Source organism: Pristis pectinata, chromosome 11, assembly GCF_009764475.1.
Source record: "Pristis pectinata isolate sPriPec2 chromosome 11, sPriPec2.1.pri, whole genome shotgun sequence".
NCBI lineage: Eukaryota > Metazoa > Chordata > Chondrichthyes > Rhinopristiformes > Pristidae > Pristis > Pristis pectinata.
Window position 1 is genome coordinate 4,297,712 of NC_067415.1, and position 19,388 is coordinate 4,317,099.

The 19,388-nt window shown below is 47.1% G+C and overlaps 1 protein-coding gene across 5 annotated transcripts in view; it reads right to left on the reverse strand.

Moving 5' to 3' along the window:
* Positions 1-3,190: 3,190 nt before the first annotated feature.
* The window catches only part of LOC127575710 (kelch-like protein 24), a 29,216-nt gene continuing 13,018 nt past the window's right edge, over positions 3,191-19,388 (reverse strand). For all 5 annotated transcript variants that reach the window (XM_052025699.1, XM_052025696.1, XM_052025698.1 and 2 more), the window contains 3 exons: positions 13,669-13,857; positions 10,042-10,230; positions 3,191-5,833 (listed from right to left, as the gene is read on the reverse strand). In XM_052025699.1, coding sequence (XP_051881659.1) covers positions 5,645-5,833; positions 10,042-10,230; positions 13,669-13,857 — 567 coding nt within the window. In that variant the 3' untranslated portion in view covers positions 3,191-5,644. The remainder of the gene's footprint in view (positions 5,834-10,041; positions 10,231-13,668; positions 13,858-19,388) is intronic.

Here is a 19,388-nt window from a genome sequence, read left to right on the forward strand (position 1 = left end):
CATAGCTTTGAGGTGAGAGGGGAAAAGTTTAAAGATGTGTAGGACAAGTTTGTTTTACACAGAGAATGGTGGGTGCCTGAAACAGGCTGCCAGGGGTGGTGGTGGAAGCAGATACAATAGAGGCATTTAAACAGACACATGACAGACACAGGGATATAGACCACGTGCATGCAGATGGGATTAGTCAGATTGGCATCATGACCAGCACAGACATGGTGGGCCGAAGGGTCTATTCCTGTGCTGCACCATTCTACGTTCTAGAGGTCGGATGAGGGGTACAGACAATGGCTGTCACCTTTGGTGGAAGGATCAAAGACTAGAAACATAGAAAACCTACAGCACAATTCAGGCCCTTCGGCCCACAAAGTTGTGCCGAACATGTCCCTACCTTAGAAATTACTAGGCTTACCCATAGCCCTCTATTTTTCTAAGCTCCATGTACCTATCCAACAGTCTCTTAAAAGACCCTGTCGTATCCGCCTCCACCACCGTTGCCGGCAGCCCGTTCCACGCACTCACCACTCTCTGAGTAAAAAACTTACCTCTGACATCTCCTCTATACCTACTCCCTACTAGAGGTCACAGGTATAAATAAAGAAGAGTAAGGTGACAATTTTTTTTAGCAGAGCATGTGACTGGGATCTGGAACACAGATGTGGTAAGACCATAAGACATAGAAGCAGAATTAGGCCATTCGGCCCATCAAGACTGCTCCGCCATTTGAACATGGCTTATTTATTTTTCCGTCTCAACCCCATTCTCCTGCCTTCTCCCTGTCACCTTTGACACCCTTACGAGTCAAGAACTGATCAATGCTATTACAGCACCAGTGACCCGGGTTCAATTCCCGCTACTGTCTGTGAGGAGTTTACACATTCTCCCCGTGTCTGCATGGGTTTCCTCCGGGTGCTCCAGTTTCCTCCCACATTCCAAGGACGTACAGATTAGGAGCTGTGGGCATGCTATGTTGGTGCCAGAAGAGTGGCAACACTTGCGGGCTGCCCCCAGCACATTCTCAGTAACGCAAAAAGACATTTCACTGTGTGTTTCAATGTACATGTGACTAATAAATAAATATCTTAAATACACCCAATGACTTGGCCTCCACAGCCGTCTGTGGCAATGAATTCCACAGATTCACCACCCCCTGGCTAAAGAAATTCCTCCTCATCTCAGTTCTAAAGCGACATCTTTCTATTCTGAGGTTGTGCCCTCCGGTCCTGGACTCTCCCCCTATTGGAAACATCCTCTCCACATCCACTCTATACAGGCCTTTCAATATTCGGTAGGTTTCAATGAGATTCCCCCCTCATCCTTCTGATGGGTTCAATTCCGGTCACTGTCTGTAAGCAGTTTGTACATTCTCCCCGTGTCTGTGTGGGCTTCCTCCGGGTGCTCCGGTTTCCTCCCACATTCCAAAGACGTACAGGTTAGGAAGTTGTGGATATGCTATGTTGGCGCCGGAAGCATGGCGACACTTGCGGGCTGCCCCCAGAACTAAACAAAAGATGCATTTCACTGTGTGTTTCAATGTACATATGACCAATAAAAACATCTTATCTTAACTCCAGCGCGTACAGACCCAGAGCCATCAAACATTCCTCATACATTAACCCTTTCATTCCTAGGATCACTCTTGTAAACCTCCTCTGGACCTTCTCCAATGCCAGCACATCCTTCCTCAGATATGGGGCCCAAAACTGCTGGCACGGACGTGATAGGCTGAATAGCCTCGGTTTGTGCTGCAGCCATTCTAAGATAAACTCATGGTTTGTGTCTTAGTCCAGAGATTTCAGCATAGAATCCAAGGCAAACTGCAGAGAGGAGGGAGATCTGCATGTTGGAGGAAGTGTCCTTTGACAACCTTTCAGTGTCCTGAGCCTTATGTTCCCTCCCAGTATAAGGTGACAGATTCCATAGAGGTTTCTTAACTACAAAAACTGTTGTAGTTAAGAAACGTGCATAAATCTCCAATTAAATTAAAGTAACAGGAAATATCAGAACTAAGATACAGATCTCAGTAAGAGCTTGTTTTTAAACAATTATCTCAGAAAGATTGGTTAGGTCGCACTTGTTGGAGTATTGTGTGCAGTTCTGGTCACCACACTTGAGGAACAATGTGATTAGGTGCGAGAGGGTCCAGAAAAGATGTTAACGGAATTGGAGGGCTTGAGTTATAAGGAGAGACTGGGACTGTTTTCCCTGGAGCGTAGGAGGCTGAGGGATGACTTTATAGATGTTTATAAAATCATGAGGGGCACAGATACGGTACATAGTCACATACTTTTTCTGAGGGTAGGGGAGTCTAAAGCTAAAGGGCACAGGTTTAAGGTGAGATGGGGAAGATTTAAAGGGGACCTGAGGGGCAGGTCTTTCACAGAGGGTGGTGGGTATATGGAACAAGCTGCCAGAGGAAGTGGTAGAGGTGGGTACATTTACAGTGTTTAAAAGACATTTGGACAGGTACATGGATAGGAGAGGTTTAGAAGGTTATAGGCCAAATGCAGACAAATGGAACTAGTAGCATAGTGGTTAGCACAATGCTTTACAGCGCCAGCGACCTGGGTTCAAATCCGGCCACTGTCTGTAAGGAGTTTGTACGTTCTCCCCGTGTCTGCGTGGGTTTGCTCCGGGTGCTCCGGTTTCCTCCCACATTCCAAAGACGTACAGGTTAGGAAGTTGTGGGCATGCTATGTCAGCGCCGGAAGCATGGTGACACTTGAAGGCTGCCCCCCAAAATCACTATGCAAAAGATGTATTTCACTGTGTTTCGATGTACGTGTGACTAATAAAGATCTTATCTTATGTGTTGGGATGGTTTTGTGCTGTACAGCTGCATGAATCTATGAATCCGAGATTCAATATTCTGAACAAAATAAAAGGTTGCAGTCATTGTTATAGAGGATGGAAACAGACCTTTTGGCCTGTTGACTCCAAGCCAAACACCAACCAGCCCTCCATACTAATCCCATTTTATTCTTTGGGACACTGCAAAAGGTGCTTGAGAAATTCAAGTTCTTTTCTGACGAACTAATTTCATTCAGAAACACTGCAAAGACGATAGCTTTAAATACAGAAAAGGTTTATTTGGTCCTGTTTGTGCTTTCATTAACCGATAATAAAAACTACACTGCTTAAATAGTACTACAACAAAAAGCTCACAACAACAATAACAACAACAACAACACAATTAACAAACACATTGCTTAAATTTTAATCTACCAACTACAGCATCAGAGGATTTTAATCTCAACAGCAAATGTGGCTCAGTTACTTGGCTCAGTGGGCTGGACTCTTGGCTATAAATCAGAAGGTCGTGGGTTCAAGGCACTCTCCAGAAACCCATATACAAAAACATGAGCAGTGACGTACTGAAGGAGTCTTATCTTGCATCTGACACTTCAATCCTATGCTCTACCAACTTTGTGAGATCATTTGTATCCACAAAGCTGCATTTAAAAGATCGGTGGAGTCCTCCTTGGCCAAATGTTGATTGACAAAAGATGGAATACTTGGTTGCATTGGTAATGTTTCTGATTATGGGATCTTTCCATGCCACATCTCACCAACGATGAGGTATTGGAATGGCCAGGAATATTTACTGACAATTTAAGACTCCTCCAACTCTCTGTCCCATGCACAGCCCAATCAACCCTTTTAAAAGGTTAGGGTAGGTAGAGTCTTTTTCCTAGGGAGGAAGAGTTTAAAATTAGAGGGCATAGGTTTACGGTGAAAGGGGAAAGATTTGAAAGAGATCCAAGGGGCAAATGTTTCCACACAGAGGGTGGTATTTATATGGAACGTGCCAGAAGAGATAGAGATGGGTACAATTACAATATTTAAAGACATTTGGACAGGATAGTGGAAGGATATTGACTTAATGCAGGTAGATGCGACTAGGCACCATGGTGGGCATGGATGAGTTGGGCCGAAGGGCCTGCACCTGTGCTGTACAACTCCATATGATTCTAAAAGCATTTAGAGTCATGTAGAGTTTTTCAAAACTTTTCCAATTGGGCTATCAATACTTAATAACAATTTAGGACTCCCCAAACTTGCACCAACCCCAACCAACAGCTACAAAACTAGGGCTTCTGTTAACCAATTAACTTGATGCCGTGAAATCAAAGTTCATCGCATGCACCACAACTTGGAACCTGGAATCGGGAAGTTGAGGTGGAACTTGGAAGTGGAACCTGGGGAACACTCCCACAAACCTTGCTGTCTAACCCCAAGCCCCACCTTCCCAACCACGGGGAAATAAGTTAATTTATTTGTTGGTTAGCATAAAAGAATTAGCAATAGAACATGCAGATGAAAGAATTTGATCTGCATATTATTTGCGATCTAGCTGAAACTGAGACAGGCTCGAGTGTTCATCTCATTTTCCTAGATTGACCTTTGACCCTTCACCTAGCCTTCCTAAATGAAGGGTCAAGAACGGAATGGAATCAAGATGAGAAAGCCTGGGGGAAGTCCTAGCACACAGAGCCAGCATTCACAATAAGAAAATCTCATGTTCACATTCAATGGTTAATGAGCGGGGAGGTATTAAATCAATATTAACATTTAAAGACACATTTCACAGTTTTAAGCATATGCAGAAGATACTTCTGAAATATATTCTATGCTAGTGAAGCATGGCTCTTTCCCTTTAAGAGCCTTAATCTTTAAGTACCTTGAGTGGTAATGGTCACTGGATCACAGTGGGGAATTGAAGTAACTTCATCACCCTCAATGATGTCAATTGAGCTTGTGAATATATGGTGTAACATCTTCTCAAATTCGTTAAGGCACAGCAGATAATTATAAAAGGCAGTGGTTCAAATGCATGGGCAACGTTTAGACATGTTCTTGTTACTGGGACATTACTGAGGAACAAGCACACCTAACGACTCTCCTGCCAACAGAACGAGCGCACAGGGATACAGAGAACAGCATGTCCGTGCTTGAGGAAGCATTTCATTCAGGGTCCCACTTCGTCGGCACCAAATCCACCATCTTCAACATCCACTCCTTCACCACTGGTGGACCGTGGCTCAAGTGTGAACGATCAATGCAGTGACTCACCAAGGTCACTCCAACAGCAATCTCCCAAGCCCGTATCTCCACTGACAAGGGAACAGTGCACCTAGAAATGTTTCAATGTTCCTTCCTTAGTTTTACACACACACACACACACACACACGACAGAGACACACACTTCCCTGAAGAATTGAACAAAGGACTTCCCTCAGGGAATTGAGAGGCTTTGGGAATCTTCTCCTCCAAGTCCAGCGGATGCTCCATTCTTGGATACATTCAAGTCTCCAAAGGATCAATCTCTGACCCCCAAGAGAATTAGTGGTCTGGGGATTGCACGTCAGTATCCAGTGATAGCACAGAAGGGAGTACTGAGGTTGGATTTGTTAGACAGGGGATGTTCTGTGGGTCAGGACATCTTAGGGTGAATGAGACCAGGATACGGTGAGTTACTCACAGGAACAGTTACATTTTCCATTTGTGATGATTTAACCCAAGTCTTGACTGTGCCCTTTCTGACAGCCTGGCTTGTAACAGGGTAGGGAAAGAATGCCCAGGTGTCACATCCAATGTCCAATGAGAAGCAGGTCCCCAGGAAGCCTGCGGGCAGGGAACGGGCTCTTCATTGTCTCACGCGCTGGTGGATGGTGACACAGCCGTGATAACTGACACACCGCGGCATGTTGGACACCTGGCTCAGCTTGCTTGAGATGGGGTCAATGCAGAGCACTCGGTCCGTGCCTTCTGCCAAGTCATCCTTCCCCCCCAAGATATAGAGCATGCCATTGCAGACCGTCAGCCCACTGTTCTCCTGTGTGCCACAGAAAGAGGGTCAATAGTTATACAAGGTACACACAAAGCACTGGAGGAACTCAGCAGGTCAGGCAGCATCTATGGAGGGAAATAAACAGTCGATGTTTGGGGATGAGACCCTTCAACAGGACTGCTCATTTACAATTGCAATATTTATACATCTATTTATTTTCACCACACATCTCACCACCACTTCACCTCCCAATATTTTTTCCCCCTGACTTCTATTACAGAACATACGTATGGCATATCTCCAGAAACATTGTTGTTTCTGGAACTATGGGGCAGAGCCACAGTGGTGAAGAAGGTCAGGGTATTGAGTACGGGAGTTGGGACATTGTATTACAGCTGTGCAAGACAGCACTTGGAGTATTGTGCGCAGTTCTGGTCGCCCAGCTGCACGAATGACGTCATTAAACTGGAAAAGGGTGCAGCAAAGATTCCATAGAATGTTACCAGGACTGGAGGGGTTGGGTTATAAGGAGAGGCTAGACAGGATGGGACTCATTTCACTGGAGTGTAGGAGGGTGAGGGGTGACCTAAAAAGGTTTCTAAAATTATGAGGGGCATTGATAAGGTGGAGGGTCACAATCTTTTCCTCAGGGTAGGGGAGTCCAAAACTAGAGATTAAAGGTTTAAGGCGAGAGGGGAAAGATTTAAAAAGGGACATGAGGGGCAACTTTTCCTCACAGAGGGTGGTGGGTACATGGAACGAGCTGCCAGAGGAAGTGGTAGAGGCGGGTACCATTACAGTGTTTAAAAGACATTTGGACAGGTACACGGATAGGAAAGGTTTAGAGGGCTTACACCTGCCTCATCTGACTCTGCTACTCAACCTGAGGGCTTCTCAATTCATCGAAAGGACCGTACAGCATCCTTAGGCAAAGTTAAAGGCAGAGGTGTCTGCTTCTTAATCAATAACTTGTGGTGCTCAGACGTGATGGTCGTGGCGAGCTCCTGCTCACCCAGCCTGGAATATCTAACGGTGAAGCGTCGACCATTCTATCTGCCAAGGGAGTTCACTTCAGCTATCCTGATGGCAGTCTACATCCCACCACAGACGGACAGGAAGCCTGCACTCAATGAGCTATACTCCATGGTCGACAACCTTGAGACAGGATACCCCGAGGCCCTCTTCATTATCGCAGGGGATTTCAATCAGGCCGACCTCAAGAGTGTGTTACCAAAATACTACCAGCACATCTCCTGCTCCACCGGGGGCGCCAACACCCTTGACCACTGCTACACAACCAAAGATGCCTTCCGAGCCACCCCTCGTCCTCACTTTGGGAAATCAGACCACCAGGCTGTGCTCCTGCTCCCTGCCTACAAACAGAAACTGAAACAGGAGGATCCACTGCAGAGAGTCTGAGGAAGCAGATGAGCTCCTATGTGACTGCTTTGAGACAGTGGACTGGTCCACGTTCAAAGACACAGCTGCCTGCCTAGATGAGTATGCCACCACCATCACAGACTATCAGCAAATGTGTGGCGGACTGTGTACCAAAGAGGACAATACAGGTGTTCCCAAACAGGAAACCATGGATGAACCGGGAGATCCACTCCCAACTAAAGTCGAGGACTGCTGCACCCAAATCTGGTGATCCTGATCCATACAAGAAATCAAGATATGACCTTCGGAAAGCCATCAGGGATGCCAAGAGGCAATACCGACTCAAAATAGAGTCCCAGAGCAGCCGTCAGTTATGGCAGGGCTTACATGCCATAACAGGCTACAAGACAAAGACGGGCTGCATGGTTAACAACAGCACATCCCTGCCTGATGAACTTAATGCATTCTATGTGCGTTTTGAACAGAAGGGAAGTGGATTGTCACCACCCACCCTGACAGCCACCAATGCAACCGAACCTGTGGTCATCGTTGAGGACGCAAGATCAGTCTTCCAGAGAGCGAACACGAGGAAAGCATCTGGCCCAGATGGTGTCCCCGGCCGTGTGCTCAGGTCTTGTGCTGATCAGCTGGCGGGGGTATTTGCAGACATATTTAACCTCTCCCTGCTTCAATCTCAGGTTCCCACCTGTTTTAAGAAGACCACTATCATCCCGGTACCGAAGAAAAGCAAGGTAACGTGCCTCAATGACTACCGATCAGTGGCTCTGACATCCACCACTGTGAAGTGCTTTGAGAGGCTGGTCATGGCACACATCAACTCCAGTCTACCAGACAATCTCAACCCACTGCAATTCGCCTATCGCCAAAACAGGTCTACAGGGGACGCCATCTCCCTGGCCCTACACTAAACTCTGGAGCATCTGGACAGTAAAGACACCTACGTTAGACTATTGCTTATTGACTACAGCTCTGCCTTCAATACAATAATCCCAAGCAAGCTTGTCACCAAACTCCAAGACCTAGGACTCAACACCTCCCTCTGTAACTGGATCCCTGACTTTCTGACCAACAGACCGCAATCAGTGAGGGTAGGCAGCAATACCTCCGGCACGATTATTCTCAACACTGGTGCCCCACAAGGCTGCGTCCTCAGCCCTCTACTCCCTATACACTCATGACTGTGTGGCCAGATTCTGCTCTAACTCCATCTACAGGTTTGCAGAGGATACCACCGTTGAAGGCCGTATCTCAAACAGCAGTGAGTTGGAGTACAGGAAGGAGATAGAGAGCTTAGTGGAATGGTGTCATAACAACCGCCTTTCCCTCAATGTCAGCAAAAGAGCTGGTCATTGACTTCAGGAAAGGGGGCGGTGCACATGCCCCTGTCTACCTCTGTGATGCTGAGGTCGAGAACTTCAATTTCCAAAGAGTGAACATCACCAATAGCCTGACCTGGTCCAACCACATAGACACCATGGCCAAGGAAGCTCATCAGCGCCTCTACTTCCTCAGGAGGATAAAGAAATTTGGCATGTCCCCTTTGACACTCACCAACTTTTATCGATGCACCATAGAAAGCGTCCTATCTGGATGTATCATGGCTTGGTACGGCAACTGCTCTGCCCATGACCGCGAGAAACTGCAGAGAGTTGTGGACACAGCCCAGCGCATCACAGACACCAGCCTCGCCTCCTTGGACTCTGTCTTTACCTCTCGCTGCCTCGGTAAAGCAGCCAGCGTAATCAAAGACCCCACCCACCCGAGTCATTCTCTCTTCTATCGGGTAGAAGATACAGGAGCTTGAGGGCACGTACCAGCAGACTTAAGGACAGCTTCTAGCCCACTGTGATAAGACTATTGAATGGTTCCCTTATACGATGAGATGGACTCTGACCTCATAATCTACCTTGTTGTGACCTTGCACCTTATTGCACTGCACTTTCTCTATAGCTGTGACACTTCACTCTGTAATTGTCTTTACCTGTACTACGTCAATACACTCTGTACTAACCCAATTCTAAACCACTTGACAATGAATTTTCAGTGACAGGAAATCACAAACTCTACATTGGTGAAACCAAGTGTAAACTAGGCAACTGCTTTGCTGAGCACCTGAGCTCTGTCCATCTCCACCATCTGGAGCTCCCAGTTGCCAGCCATTTTAATTCCCCTCCCCACTCCCACACTGACCAGTCTATCCTCGGCCTCCTCCACTGCCAGGGTGAGACTAAACACAAACATATTCCCCCTGGGCGGTCTCCAACCCGACGGCACAGACATTGAATTCTCCAACTTCTGATAACCTGCTCCTTCTCTGTCCCTTTTCTCTCTCCTCCTGATCTACTCATGCCCTCTCATACACACCCCACCCCAGACCCCAAATCACCCAGTTCCTTTCCCCTACCCCACCCACTCATCTGCCCATCACCCACAAACTCCCCCCACTGGGTCCCCTCCCCCCAACTGTTCCCATCTGCCCTCCCCACCTCCCTTATTTGGTTCCGTGCTCCAGCTTCCTCCCCTATCTGCAGCACTGTCTCACCTCCTCCCATCACCCCCCCCCAGCCTCTCTCGCTACCTCCACCCTTCCCTCCCCCACCTGACTCCATCTGCCTCTCACCCCTCCTCACCTGGATCCACCTATCACCTGCCACCCCTTCCCCTCACTTTATATCAGCTATTTCCCCTCTATTCTTTCAATCCAGATGAAGGGTTTCGACCCAAAAATGTTGACTGTCCATTTCCCTCCACAGATTCTACCTGACCCGCTGAGTTCCTCCAGCAGTTTGTTTTTTTTTTGCCAGAAACGTCTAACAGCTTTAAATTAGTTTGATCAGGCTTGGAGATCTTACCAGTGGTCCTGTAGAATGGGTCAACACTGTCCAGATGTCTTGCTTTGGATCATACTTGTACACACACTCCATGAGCCCTCCCATAACATAGAATGAATCATTCAGGCTCACGGCATTAATGCATCTTTGAGCAAAAGGAGTGGTGGTTGTGAAAGTCCATTCATCCTTCAGTGGGTCAAAGCTTTGTACCTGCAGAAGGAATGTGTAAAAGTGACTGGCAAGAAACGATAAGCAGTCCACCAAGCCTACCCAACTAACATGATGATCTGAGCATTACAAATTCAAGTCAAAACTTTCATTTGGAAAGTCAAACCAGCGTAGGACTTATACTGCGAATGGTCAGGCACTAGGGAGTGTAATGGAACAGAGGGACCTAGGAGTACAAGTGCATAGTCCATTGAAAGTGGCGTCACAGGTAGACAGGGAGGTGAAAAAGGCATTTAGCACACTGACCTTCATCAGTCAGGGCATTGAGTATAGGAGCTGGGACATTATGTTGCAGTTGTATAAGTCGTTGGTGAGGCCACACTTGGAGCACCGTGCACAGTTTTGGTCACCCTGTTTTAGAAAAGACGTGGTTAAACTGGAAAGAGTGCAGAAAAGATTTACGAGGATGTTGCCAGGACTCGAGGGTCTGAGTTATAGGGAGAGGTTGGCCAGGCTGGGTCTTTGTTCCTTGGAACGTAGGAGAATGAGGGGCGACCTTATAGTAGTGTTTAAAATTACGAGAGGCATAGATAAGGTGAACAGTAACAGTCTTTTCCCCAGGGTAGGGGAGTCCAAAACTAGGGGGCATAGGTATAGTGTGAGAGGGGAAAGATTTAAAAGGGACCTGAGGGGCAACTTTTTCCACGCAGTGGGTGGTGGGTATATGGAACGAGCTGCCAGAGGAAGTGGGTGAGGCAGGTACAACAGTATCATTTAAGAAGCACGCGGATAGGTACATGGAGGGGCGGGGCCTGGAGGGATATGGGCTGAACGCAGGAAATTGGGACTAGCTGGGTGGGCACCGTGGTCAGCATGGACTGATTGGGCCGAAGGGCCTGTATCCGTGCTGTATGACTCCAAGTTCAAGTTTATTGGCATTTATACCCTGGGTACGTTTGCATAAAGATGAGCTTTTTGCAGCAGCAGCACAGTACATTACAGACATTGCCAACATAAGTTCACATAAACTTCAACCAACATAAATTATACATCACAATCACTCCAGCCAGTGGTGGCTATAATTTATATCACACGTCCAGCTTAGCAAATGCACCAAGGCACTTTACAAGAGCATTATCAGTCAAACTGTTCCATCACGCCACAAGAGAAGATATTAGCGTTGGTGGCCAAAAGCTCAGTCAATAGGTCAGAAGGAGGAACAACCCAAAGAAGGTGGAGAGATTTAGTGCAGAAATTCTAGAGCTTGGGACCCAAGCATTGGAAAACATGGCTACCAATGGCAGAACGATTAAAATTGGGGATGATCATGGTCAGTATTGGTTTATTATTGTCACTTGTACCGAGGTGCAGTGAAAAACTTGTCTTGCACACCGATCGTACAGGTCAATTCGTCTAACAGTGCAGTTAGATTGGGTTAGTACAGAGTGCATTAAGGTAGTACAGGTAAAAACAGTAACAGTACAGAGTAAAGTGTCACAGCTACAGAGAAAGTGCAGTGCAATAAGTTGCAAGGTCACAACAAGGTAGATCGTGAGATCAGAGTCCATCTCATTGTATAAGGGAACCGTTCAATAGTTACCAGAGGACATGCGTTTAAGGTGAGAGGGGGAAAATTTAAAGAAAATGTGCAGGGCAAGTTTTTATTTATATACACGGAGAGTGGTGGGTGACTGGAACAGGCTGCCAGGGGTGGTGGTGGAAGCAGATACGACTGTTGCGTTCAGGAGGCTGTTAGAGAGACACATGAATATGCAGGGAATGGAGGGATATGGATCATAACAGGAGGGATTAGTTTAATTTGGCATCATGTTCGGCACAGACATCGTGGGCTGAGGGGCCTGCTCCTGTGCTGTACTGTTCAATGTTCTAACAGCACGAGCACAGAGATCAGTGGGGTTGTAGGGCCAGAGGTGTCTTTAGAGATAGGGAGGGACTGAGGTCATGAAGGGATTTGAACACAAGGATGGGAGAATTTTTTTTTAAAAAACAAATGAGACAACCCCATTTCAAGAGTTCGTTAAAATGGGGTGACGTGTTAAAGGGCAGCAATAAAGACATGCATTTATGCAGCGCCAGTCACATTCTCCCTTGTCCCTTAGTCCAGGAACTCTGGTAAGATCATGGAGTCCTGTCTGATTCCCAAGGTAATTTACAACAAATGAAGTAGTTTGAAAGTGTAGTCATTGTTTTAATTTAGGAAACACAGTAAGCTCCCAGAAGCAACAATGTGATAACAGTCAACTAGACATCAGTGATGTTGAGTGTGGGATAAATATTGGGCGGGATCTGAGGAGAACCCTTTAGCTTTGATTCAAACCATGAACACATTGATGCAATCATGAAGACATGTCAGCAGCTCTACTTTGTTAGGACTTTGAAGAGATTTGGTATGTCACCAAAGGCTCTTACAAATTTTGATAGATGTACGGTGGAGAGCATTCTGACTGGTTGCATCACTGCCTGGTACAGAGGCTCCACTGCGCAGGATCACAAGAGGCTGCAGAGGGTTGTAGACTCAGCCAGCTCCATCACGGGCACAACCCTTCTCACCATCGAGGACATAAAGAGGCAGTGCCTCAAGAAGGCGGCATCCATCATAAAGGACCTTCACCATCCGGGACATGCCCTCTTCTCCTTACTACCATTGGGGAGGAGGTACAGGAGCCTGAAGACCCACACTCAACGATTCAGGAACAGCTTCTTCCCCTCCGCCATCAGATTTCTGAACGGTCCATGAACACTACCTCGTTATTCAGAATCAGTCTTATTATTATCACTAACACATGATGTGAAATTTGTTGTTTTGTGGCAGCAGTACAGCGCAAGGCAAAAATCTACAAATTACAAAAATAAATAAATAGTGCAAAAAAAAGGAATAATGAAGCCGAGTCATTTATTTATCCTTGCAACTTATAGTAATGTTTATGTCTTGCGCTGTACTGCTGCCACAAAACAACAAATTTCACGTCATATGTCAGTGATAATAATAGGTCTGATTCTGAATCTCTTATCGCCACTGGAGAGGGTGATCAGAGCTTAGATTTCTTGTTAGCAGAGGAACTCATGGATTAGTCTCTGTGGGATGCCCAGAAAGAAATAGAAACAGGAGCAGGCCAGATTATTCTTGCGAACCCTGCAATAAGATTTTAACTGCTGCTCGAGCTCATCTACCTTCTTCTCCTCTCCCCACATTCGCCAATTCCTTTGGTCCCAAAAGATCTCTCTTGGTCTTGAACATGCTGATCCTCCTCAAACCCGTCTGGGAGAGAGAGAGAGAAGTCCAAAGAAAGAAGTTTCTCCTCATCCCAATCCAAAACAGCCAATCCCTTATCCCGAGACTCTGCCCCCAGTTCTGGATTGAGCCTCTTCTTCATCAGTCCCTCCCAGAATTGTGTCCATGCAGAAATCACAGAAGGGAGAGGTTCTGAACACTGGGTCTAGAGAAGGTTGGTGTCTTACCTTGGTGGAATTTAACTTATCATTGAGGGCTCCCCCAATGACATGGACTTTGTTTAAGCAGACAGTAACAGCTGCTGAACTGACAGCTTCCAATAAAGGAGTCCTCAGGCTCCAACAGTTCAAGGAAGGATCGTAGCATTCGACACTAGATATCCGACTGAATCCATTAAATCCACCCACTGCATAGATCTGCAAAGTTAGAGAGATATGCGATTAATTCAGGCTTGGACACCATCTTGCAACACCAACGTGCAAATTTCTACAGATGTATGGTGGAGAACATTCTGACTGGTTGCATCACAGCCTGGTATGGAGGGTCCAATGCGCAGGATCGCAAGAGGCTGCAGAGGGTTGTAGACTCAGCCAGCTCCATCACGGGCACAACCCTCCCCACCTTCAAGGACATCTACAAGAAGCAGTGTCTCAAGAAGGCGGCATCCATCACTAAGGACCCTCACCACCCAGGACATGCCCTCTTCTCATTACTACCATTGGGGAGGAGGTCCAGGAGCCTGAAGACCCACACTCAACGATTCAGGAACAGCTTCTTCCCCTCTGCCATCAGATTTCTGAACAGTCCATGAACCCATGAAAACTACCTCATTATTCATCTTTTGCACTATTTATTTATTTTTGTAACTTATAGTAATTTTTTTTACATATTGCACTGAACTGCTGCCAGAAAACAACAAATTTCACGTCATATGTAAAACAGATTTAATCTTAAGGATACTTATCTTGACAACACAACTCCCAGCCATGGTGAAAATAGTTGGATAATTCCCGTCAATCAAAATTGTTGGGAAGTGAACATGATTGAGTTTATGCACATCTTTTCTACATAACTAGCCTCCACTCACTGCATTGCTCTCAAAGAAATTATCCTGCTATTACTGGGAGAAGTTGCTTTAGTTTAAGTCATGAGCCTTGCCTCCTCCACTGTTTAAAAACTCGTTTTTGGATGTAAACTGATTGTTTGTTGTAAGCCCAAACATATGCCCCGCCCTGCCACCAAGTCACTGTTAACTAACAGATACATGGAATTTATTGTTAAAACAGAAATCTATCAATGAAAGTTACAAATGACCTTTAACTGCGGGCTTTTGGAGGTTTTCCAAACTCCCACTCCCCTTTGTACCAAGTCATATGAATGATAGAGAAATGGAGGGCTATGTGGGAGGAAGGGGTTAGATAGATAATGGAGCAGGATAAAATGTCAGCACAACATTGTGGGCCAAAGGGCCTGTACTGTGCTGTAGTGTTCTATGTTCTAACTGCCTTCTGGCCTTACCCCTAAATAGGCAGGTTCCATGATTAAAGACAGAAGAGACTGCAGATGCTCGAATCTGGGGCAGCAAACAATCTGCTGGAGGAACTCAGCAGGTTGAGCAGCATCCGTGGGGGGTGAGGAACTGTCGACGTTTGGGTCGAAACCCTGCATGGGGACACATGGTGCCTGCTGCTCAACCCACTGAGTTCCTCCGGCAGATCGTTTGTGGGTCCTTTTGCACCTTGTTCAAAGCTCCTCCCACCGGCCTACCTCAATGGCAGGCACAGTAGTGTAGCAGTTAGCATGACATTATTACAGCGCCAGCAACCCGGGTTCAATTCTGGCTGCTGCCTGTAAGGAGTTTGTACGTTCTCCCTGTGTCTGCGTGGGTTTCCTCCGGGTGCTCCAGTTTCCTCCCACATTCCAAAGACGTACGGGTTAGGAAGTTGTGGGCATGCTGTGTTGGCGCCGGAAGCGTGGCGACACTTGCGGGCTGCCCCCAGAACACGCTACGCAAAAGATCATTTTCACTGTGTGTTTCGATGTACATGTGACTAATAAAGAAATCTCATCTCCATGACCAAGTCATCTTAAACATCTCACATAAGTAATGTACAGAAATACAGGCCTGGTCTGTGCAACTATAACACACACCAAGTTCTTTCAACCCTTTGCTGCCTGTTTCTCTCGGAATTGTTTCTGCACGAATTGCCAGTTTATAAGGGAATTTAGCTAAAAAGTAAATCCAGGGTTGAAAAGTAAGGAACAGGCATGTGCACGGAGACCCTCTGCTCTTCTTTGAATAGTGTCATCGGATTTTTAACTCTCAGCTAAATCAGGTTAATGGAGCTTTGGAAACATAAAAGATGGCAGAAGCTGCAATCTGGAGTAACACACAAGCTGCTGGAGGAATTCAGCGGGTCGGGCAGCATCTGTGGAGGGAAATGGACATTTGACGTTTCCGGTCAAGACCCTTCATCAGGACTGGAGAGAGAGAGAGGGAAGATGGCCGGTATAAAGAGGTGAGGGGAAGGGGTGGAGCAAGAGCTGGCAGGTGATAGGTGGATCCAGGTGAGGAGGGGTGAGAGGCAGATGGAGGAGGGGAGAGTGGGAGTAGTGACAGAGGCTGGGAGGTGAGGGGCGGAGGTGACACAGGGCTGCAGATGGTGGGATCTGATAGGGGAGGAAGGTGGGGCATGGAGCCAAATAATGGGGAGGGCAGATGGGAACAGTGGGGGGAGGGGACCCAGTGGGAGGGGTGTGTGGGTGACGGGCAGATGGAGAGGTTGGGGGATGAAACAGGGTGATGGGGGCTGGGGTGGGTGTGGGAGGAACTGGGTCAATCAGGAGGAGAGAGAAGGGGGACAGAGGGGGAGCAGGTTACCTGAAATTGGAGAATTCAACGTTCATGCCGTCGGGTTGGAGACCACCCAGGGGGAATGTGAGGGGCTGTTCCTCTAATGTGTGTTTAGCCTCACCCAGGCAGTGGGGGAGGCCGAGGACAGACAGCTCGGTGTGGGAATGGGGAAGGGAATTAAAATGGCTGGCAACCGGGAGCTCCAAGTGGCCACAGCAGATGGAGTGCAGATGTTCGGCAAAGTTGTGGTCTAGTCTGTGTCCAGTCTCACCGACGTAGAGGAGGCCACAACAGGAGAACCAGATGCAATAAATATTACCAGGGGATATACATATGAATGACTGCTTCATCTAGAAGGGCTGTTTACGGCCCTAGATGGTGGTGGGGCAGGAGGTGTATGGACACGTTGTTTGCCATTCCAAAGCCTAGATTTCCAAGCCAAGCCCAATGCAATCCAACTATGCAAGTGGCTGACACAGTGTTGTAGCTAGCAGAGCCACTGACTCACAGCTCCAGGGACCCAGGTTCAATCCTGACCTCCAGTGTTGCCTATGTGGAGTTTGCACGTTCTCCCTGTGACCGTGTGGGTTTCCCCCGGGTGCTCCGGTTTCCTCCCACATCCCAATGACTTGGGGGTTGGTGAGTTAATTGCCTGCTATAAATTGCCCTTAGTTTGTGGGTGAGGGGTAGAATCTGGGGGAGGTTGGCAGGAATGCTGGGAAAATAAGGTTAGGGATTGGTGTAAATGGGTGTTTGATGGTCAGCACAGACTCAGTGGGCTGAAGGGCCTGTTTCTATCACGGCTCGGGACGGCAACTGCTCTGCCCGGGACCGCAAGAAACTGCAGAGAGTTGCGGACACAGCCCAGCATGTCACAAAAACCAGCCTCCCCTCCATGGACTCTGTCTTTACTTCTCACTGCCTTGGTGTAGCAGCCAGCATAATCAAAGTCCCCACCCACCCGGGTCATTCTCTCTACTCCCCTCTTCCATCGGGTAGAAGATACAGGAGCCCGAGGGCACGAACCGCCAGGCTTGAGGACAGCTTCTACCCTACTGTGATAAGACTATTGAACGGTTCCCTTATACGATGAGATGGACTATGACCTCACGATCTACCTTGTTGTGACCTTGCACCTTATTGCACTGCACTTTCTCTGTAGCTGTGACACTTTACTCTGCACTGTTATTGTTTTTACCTGTACTACATCAATGGACTCTGTGCTAACTCAATGTAACTGCACTGTGTAATGAATTGACCTGTACGATCGGTATGCAAGACAAGTTTTTCCACTGTACCTCGGTACAAGTGACAATAATAAACCAATACCAATACCATCTATGAAGTTGAATTCAGATTGGGTCTGACACCGACTAAACTGGCCCCAATTTTGGGTCAAGCTATCATTTCACACCCAGGAAACCTCTACTATCTCATCCACACTGGTTCCTCTCTCCCCCTCCCCTTTATTCCAGGCTCCACCAACCTCCCTTATCAGATTCCACCTTCTTCAGCCCTTTGTCAGTTCCACCTATCGCCTCCCAGCTTCTGGCATCATTCCCACTCTTCCCCACCCCCCCCCCCCCAACCTGGATCCACCTATCACCTGCCAGCTCTTGCCCCTCCCCTTTCCTCCACTCTCTTATACCAGCCATCTCCCCTCTCTTTCCCGTCCTGATGAAGGGTCTCGACCAGAAACGTCGACTGTCCATTTCCCTCCACAGATGCTGCCTGACCCGCTGAGTTCCTCCAGCGCTTTGTGTGTTGCTCCAGAGTTCCGCCATCTGCAGTCCCTCGTGTCTCTACTGCCTCAGCCTAATTTGTGATCAGTTGCCATCCCAGTGAGACTCTGAACCAGAGGAATACATTGTAGTAGTGGGCATGTGACTGGGCAGCAGACAGAGCCCTGGAGACAATGAGCTTAAATCCCACCACGGTAGCTGGGGAATTTAAATGGATTCAACAAGTCTGGAATTTTCCCAGTTACAGTAACCACAAAAACTACCAAATTGTCACAAACCCATCCCCCTCAGAGGAAGAAATCTGATGTCCTTTTTTAATATATACATATATATAAACATTTATTACCTAAAAGCTCTACAAAAAGACAACCAGTCAATACACTACATCTAATACAGAAAGAGGAAACAACTAAGCAACTACATAACTACAGTAGATAATGCAAACTAATACCCACGAAACACACACGCAACGCTACACCCACTAATGCAACACACAACACTTCAGATAAGAATCGCATTTGTACCATCCACGACACACACGATCCCAAGGGGCCCACCGAGCACAGAACTCAACCAGGGTGCCCGCGTAGACCGCATGCTCCCTCTCCAAAGGCACCCGCGCACGTACATAAGCATGGAAGACGAACATTTTGTTTTTCAGTCTGACCTGCGTGTGACTCCAGTCATGTCCTTTGTGGTTGGATCTTAACCACAGTTAGAAATGGACCATAAATGCCACGTTTGCTGTCAATGTGCACTTATCAAGTACAAATACATTTACAAGTTACATCAGGAAGTACTTCATTACAATAGAAAGTACTAGACATCTGCATCTCTATCCACCAGAATGTAATTGGTAAGTGGTTTATTATTGTCTCATGTACTGAGATACAGTGAAAAGCTTTTGTCTGTGTGCCATCCAGACAGATCATTCCATACACAAGTACATCAAGGTAGTTAAAAGGAAGGAAAAACAGAATGCAGAATGTAGTATTACAGTTACAGAGAAAGTGCAGTACAGGTGGACAAATAAGGTGTAAGGGCCATGATGAGGTAGATTGAGAGGTCAAGAGTTCATCTTTATTGTACAAGAGGTCCTTTCAAGAGTCTGATAACAGCAGGATAGAAGCTGCCCTTGAGCCTGGTGGTACATGTTCTCAGGCTTTTGTATCTTCTGCCCGGGGGGGGGGCGGGTGGAGAAGAGAGGATGTCCAGGGTGGGTGGGGTCCGATTATGTTGGGGATGTTTTGGTACTAAATGGAATTTCCGTGATGAAGATTGTGAAAACTCAGGGCTGGCTTAATGGAATTACAGTACAAACTGGCCATGATCTAATTAACTAATGGGACAG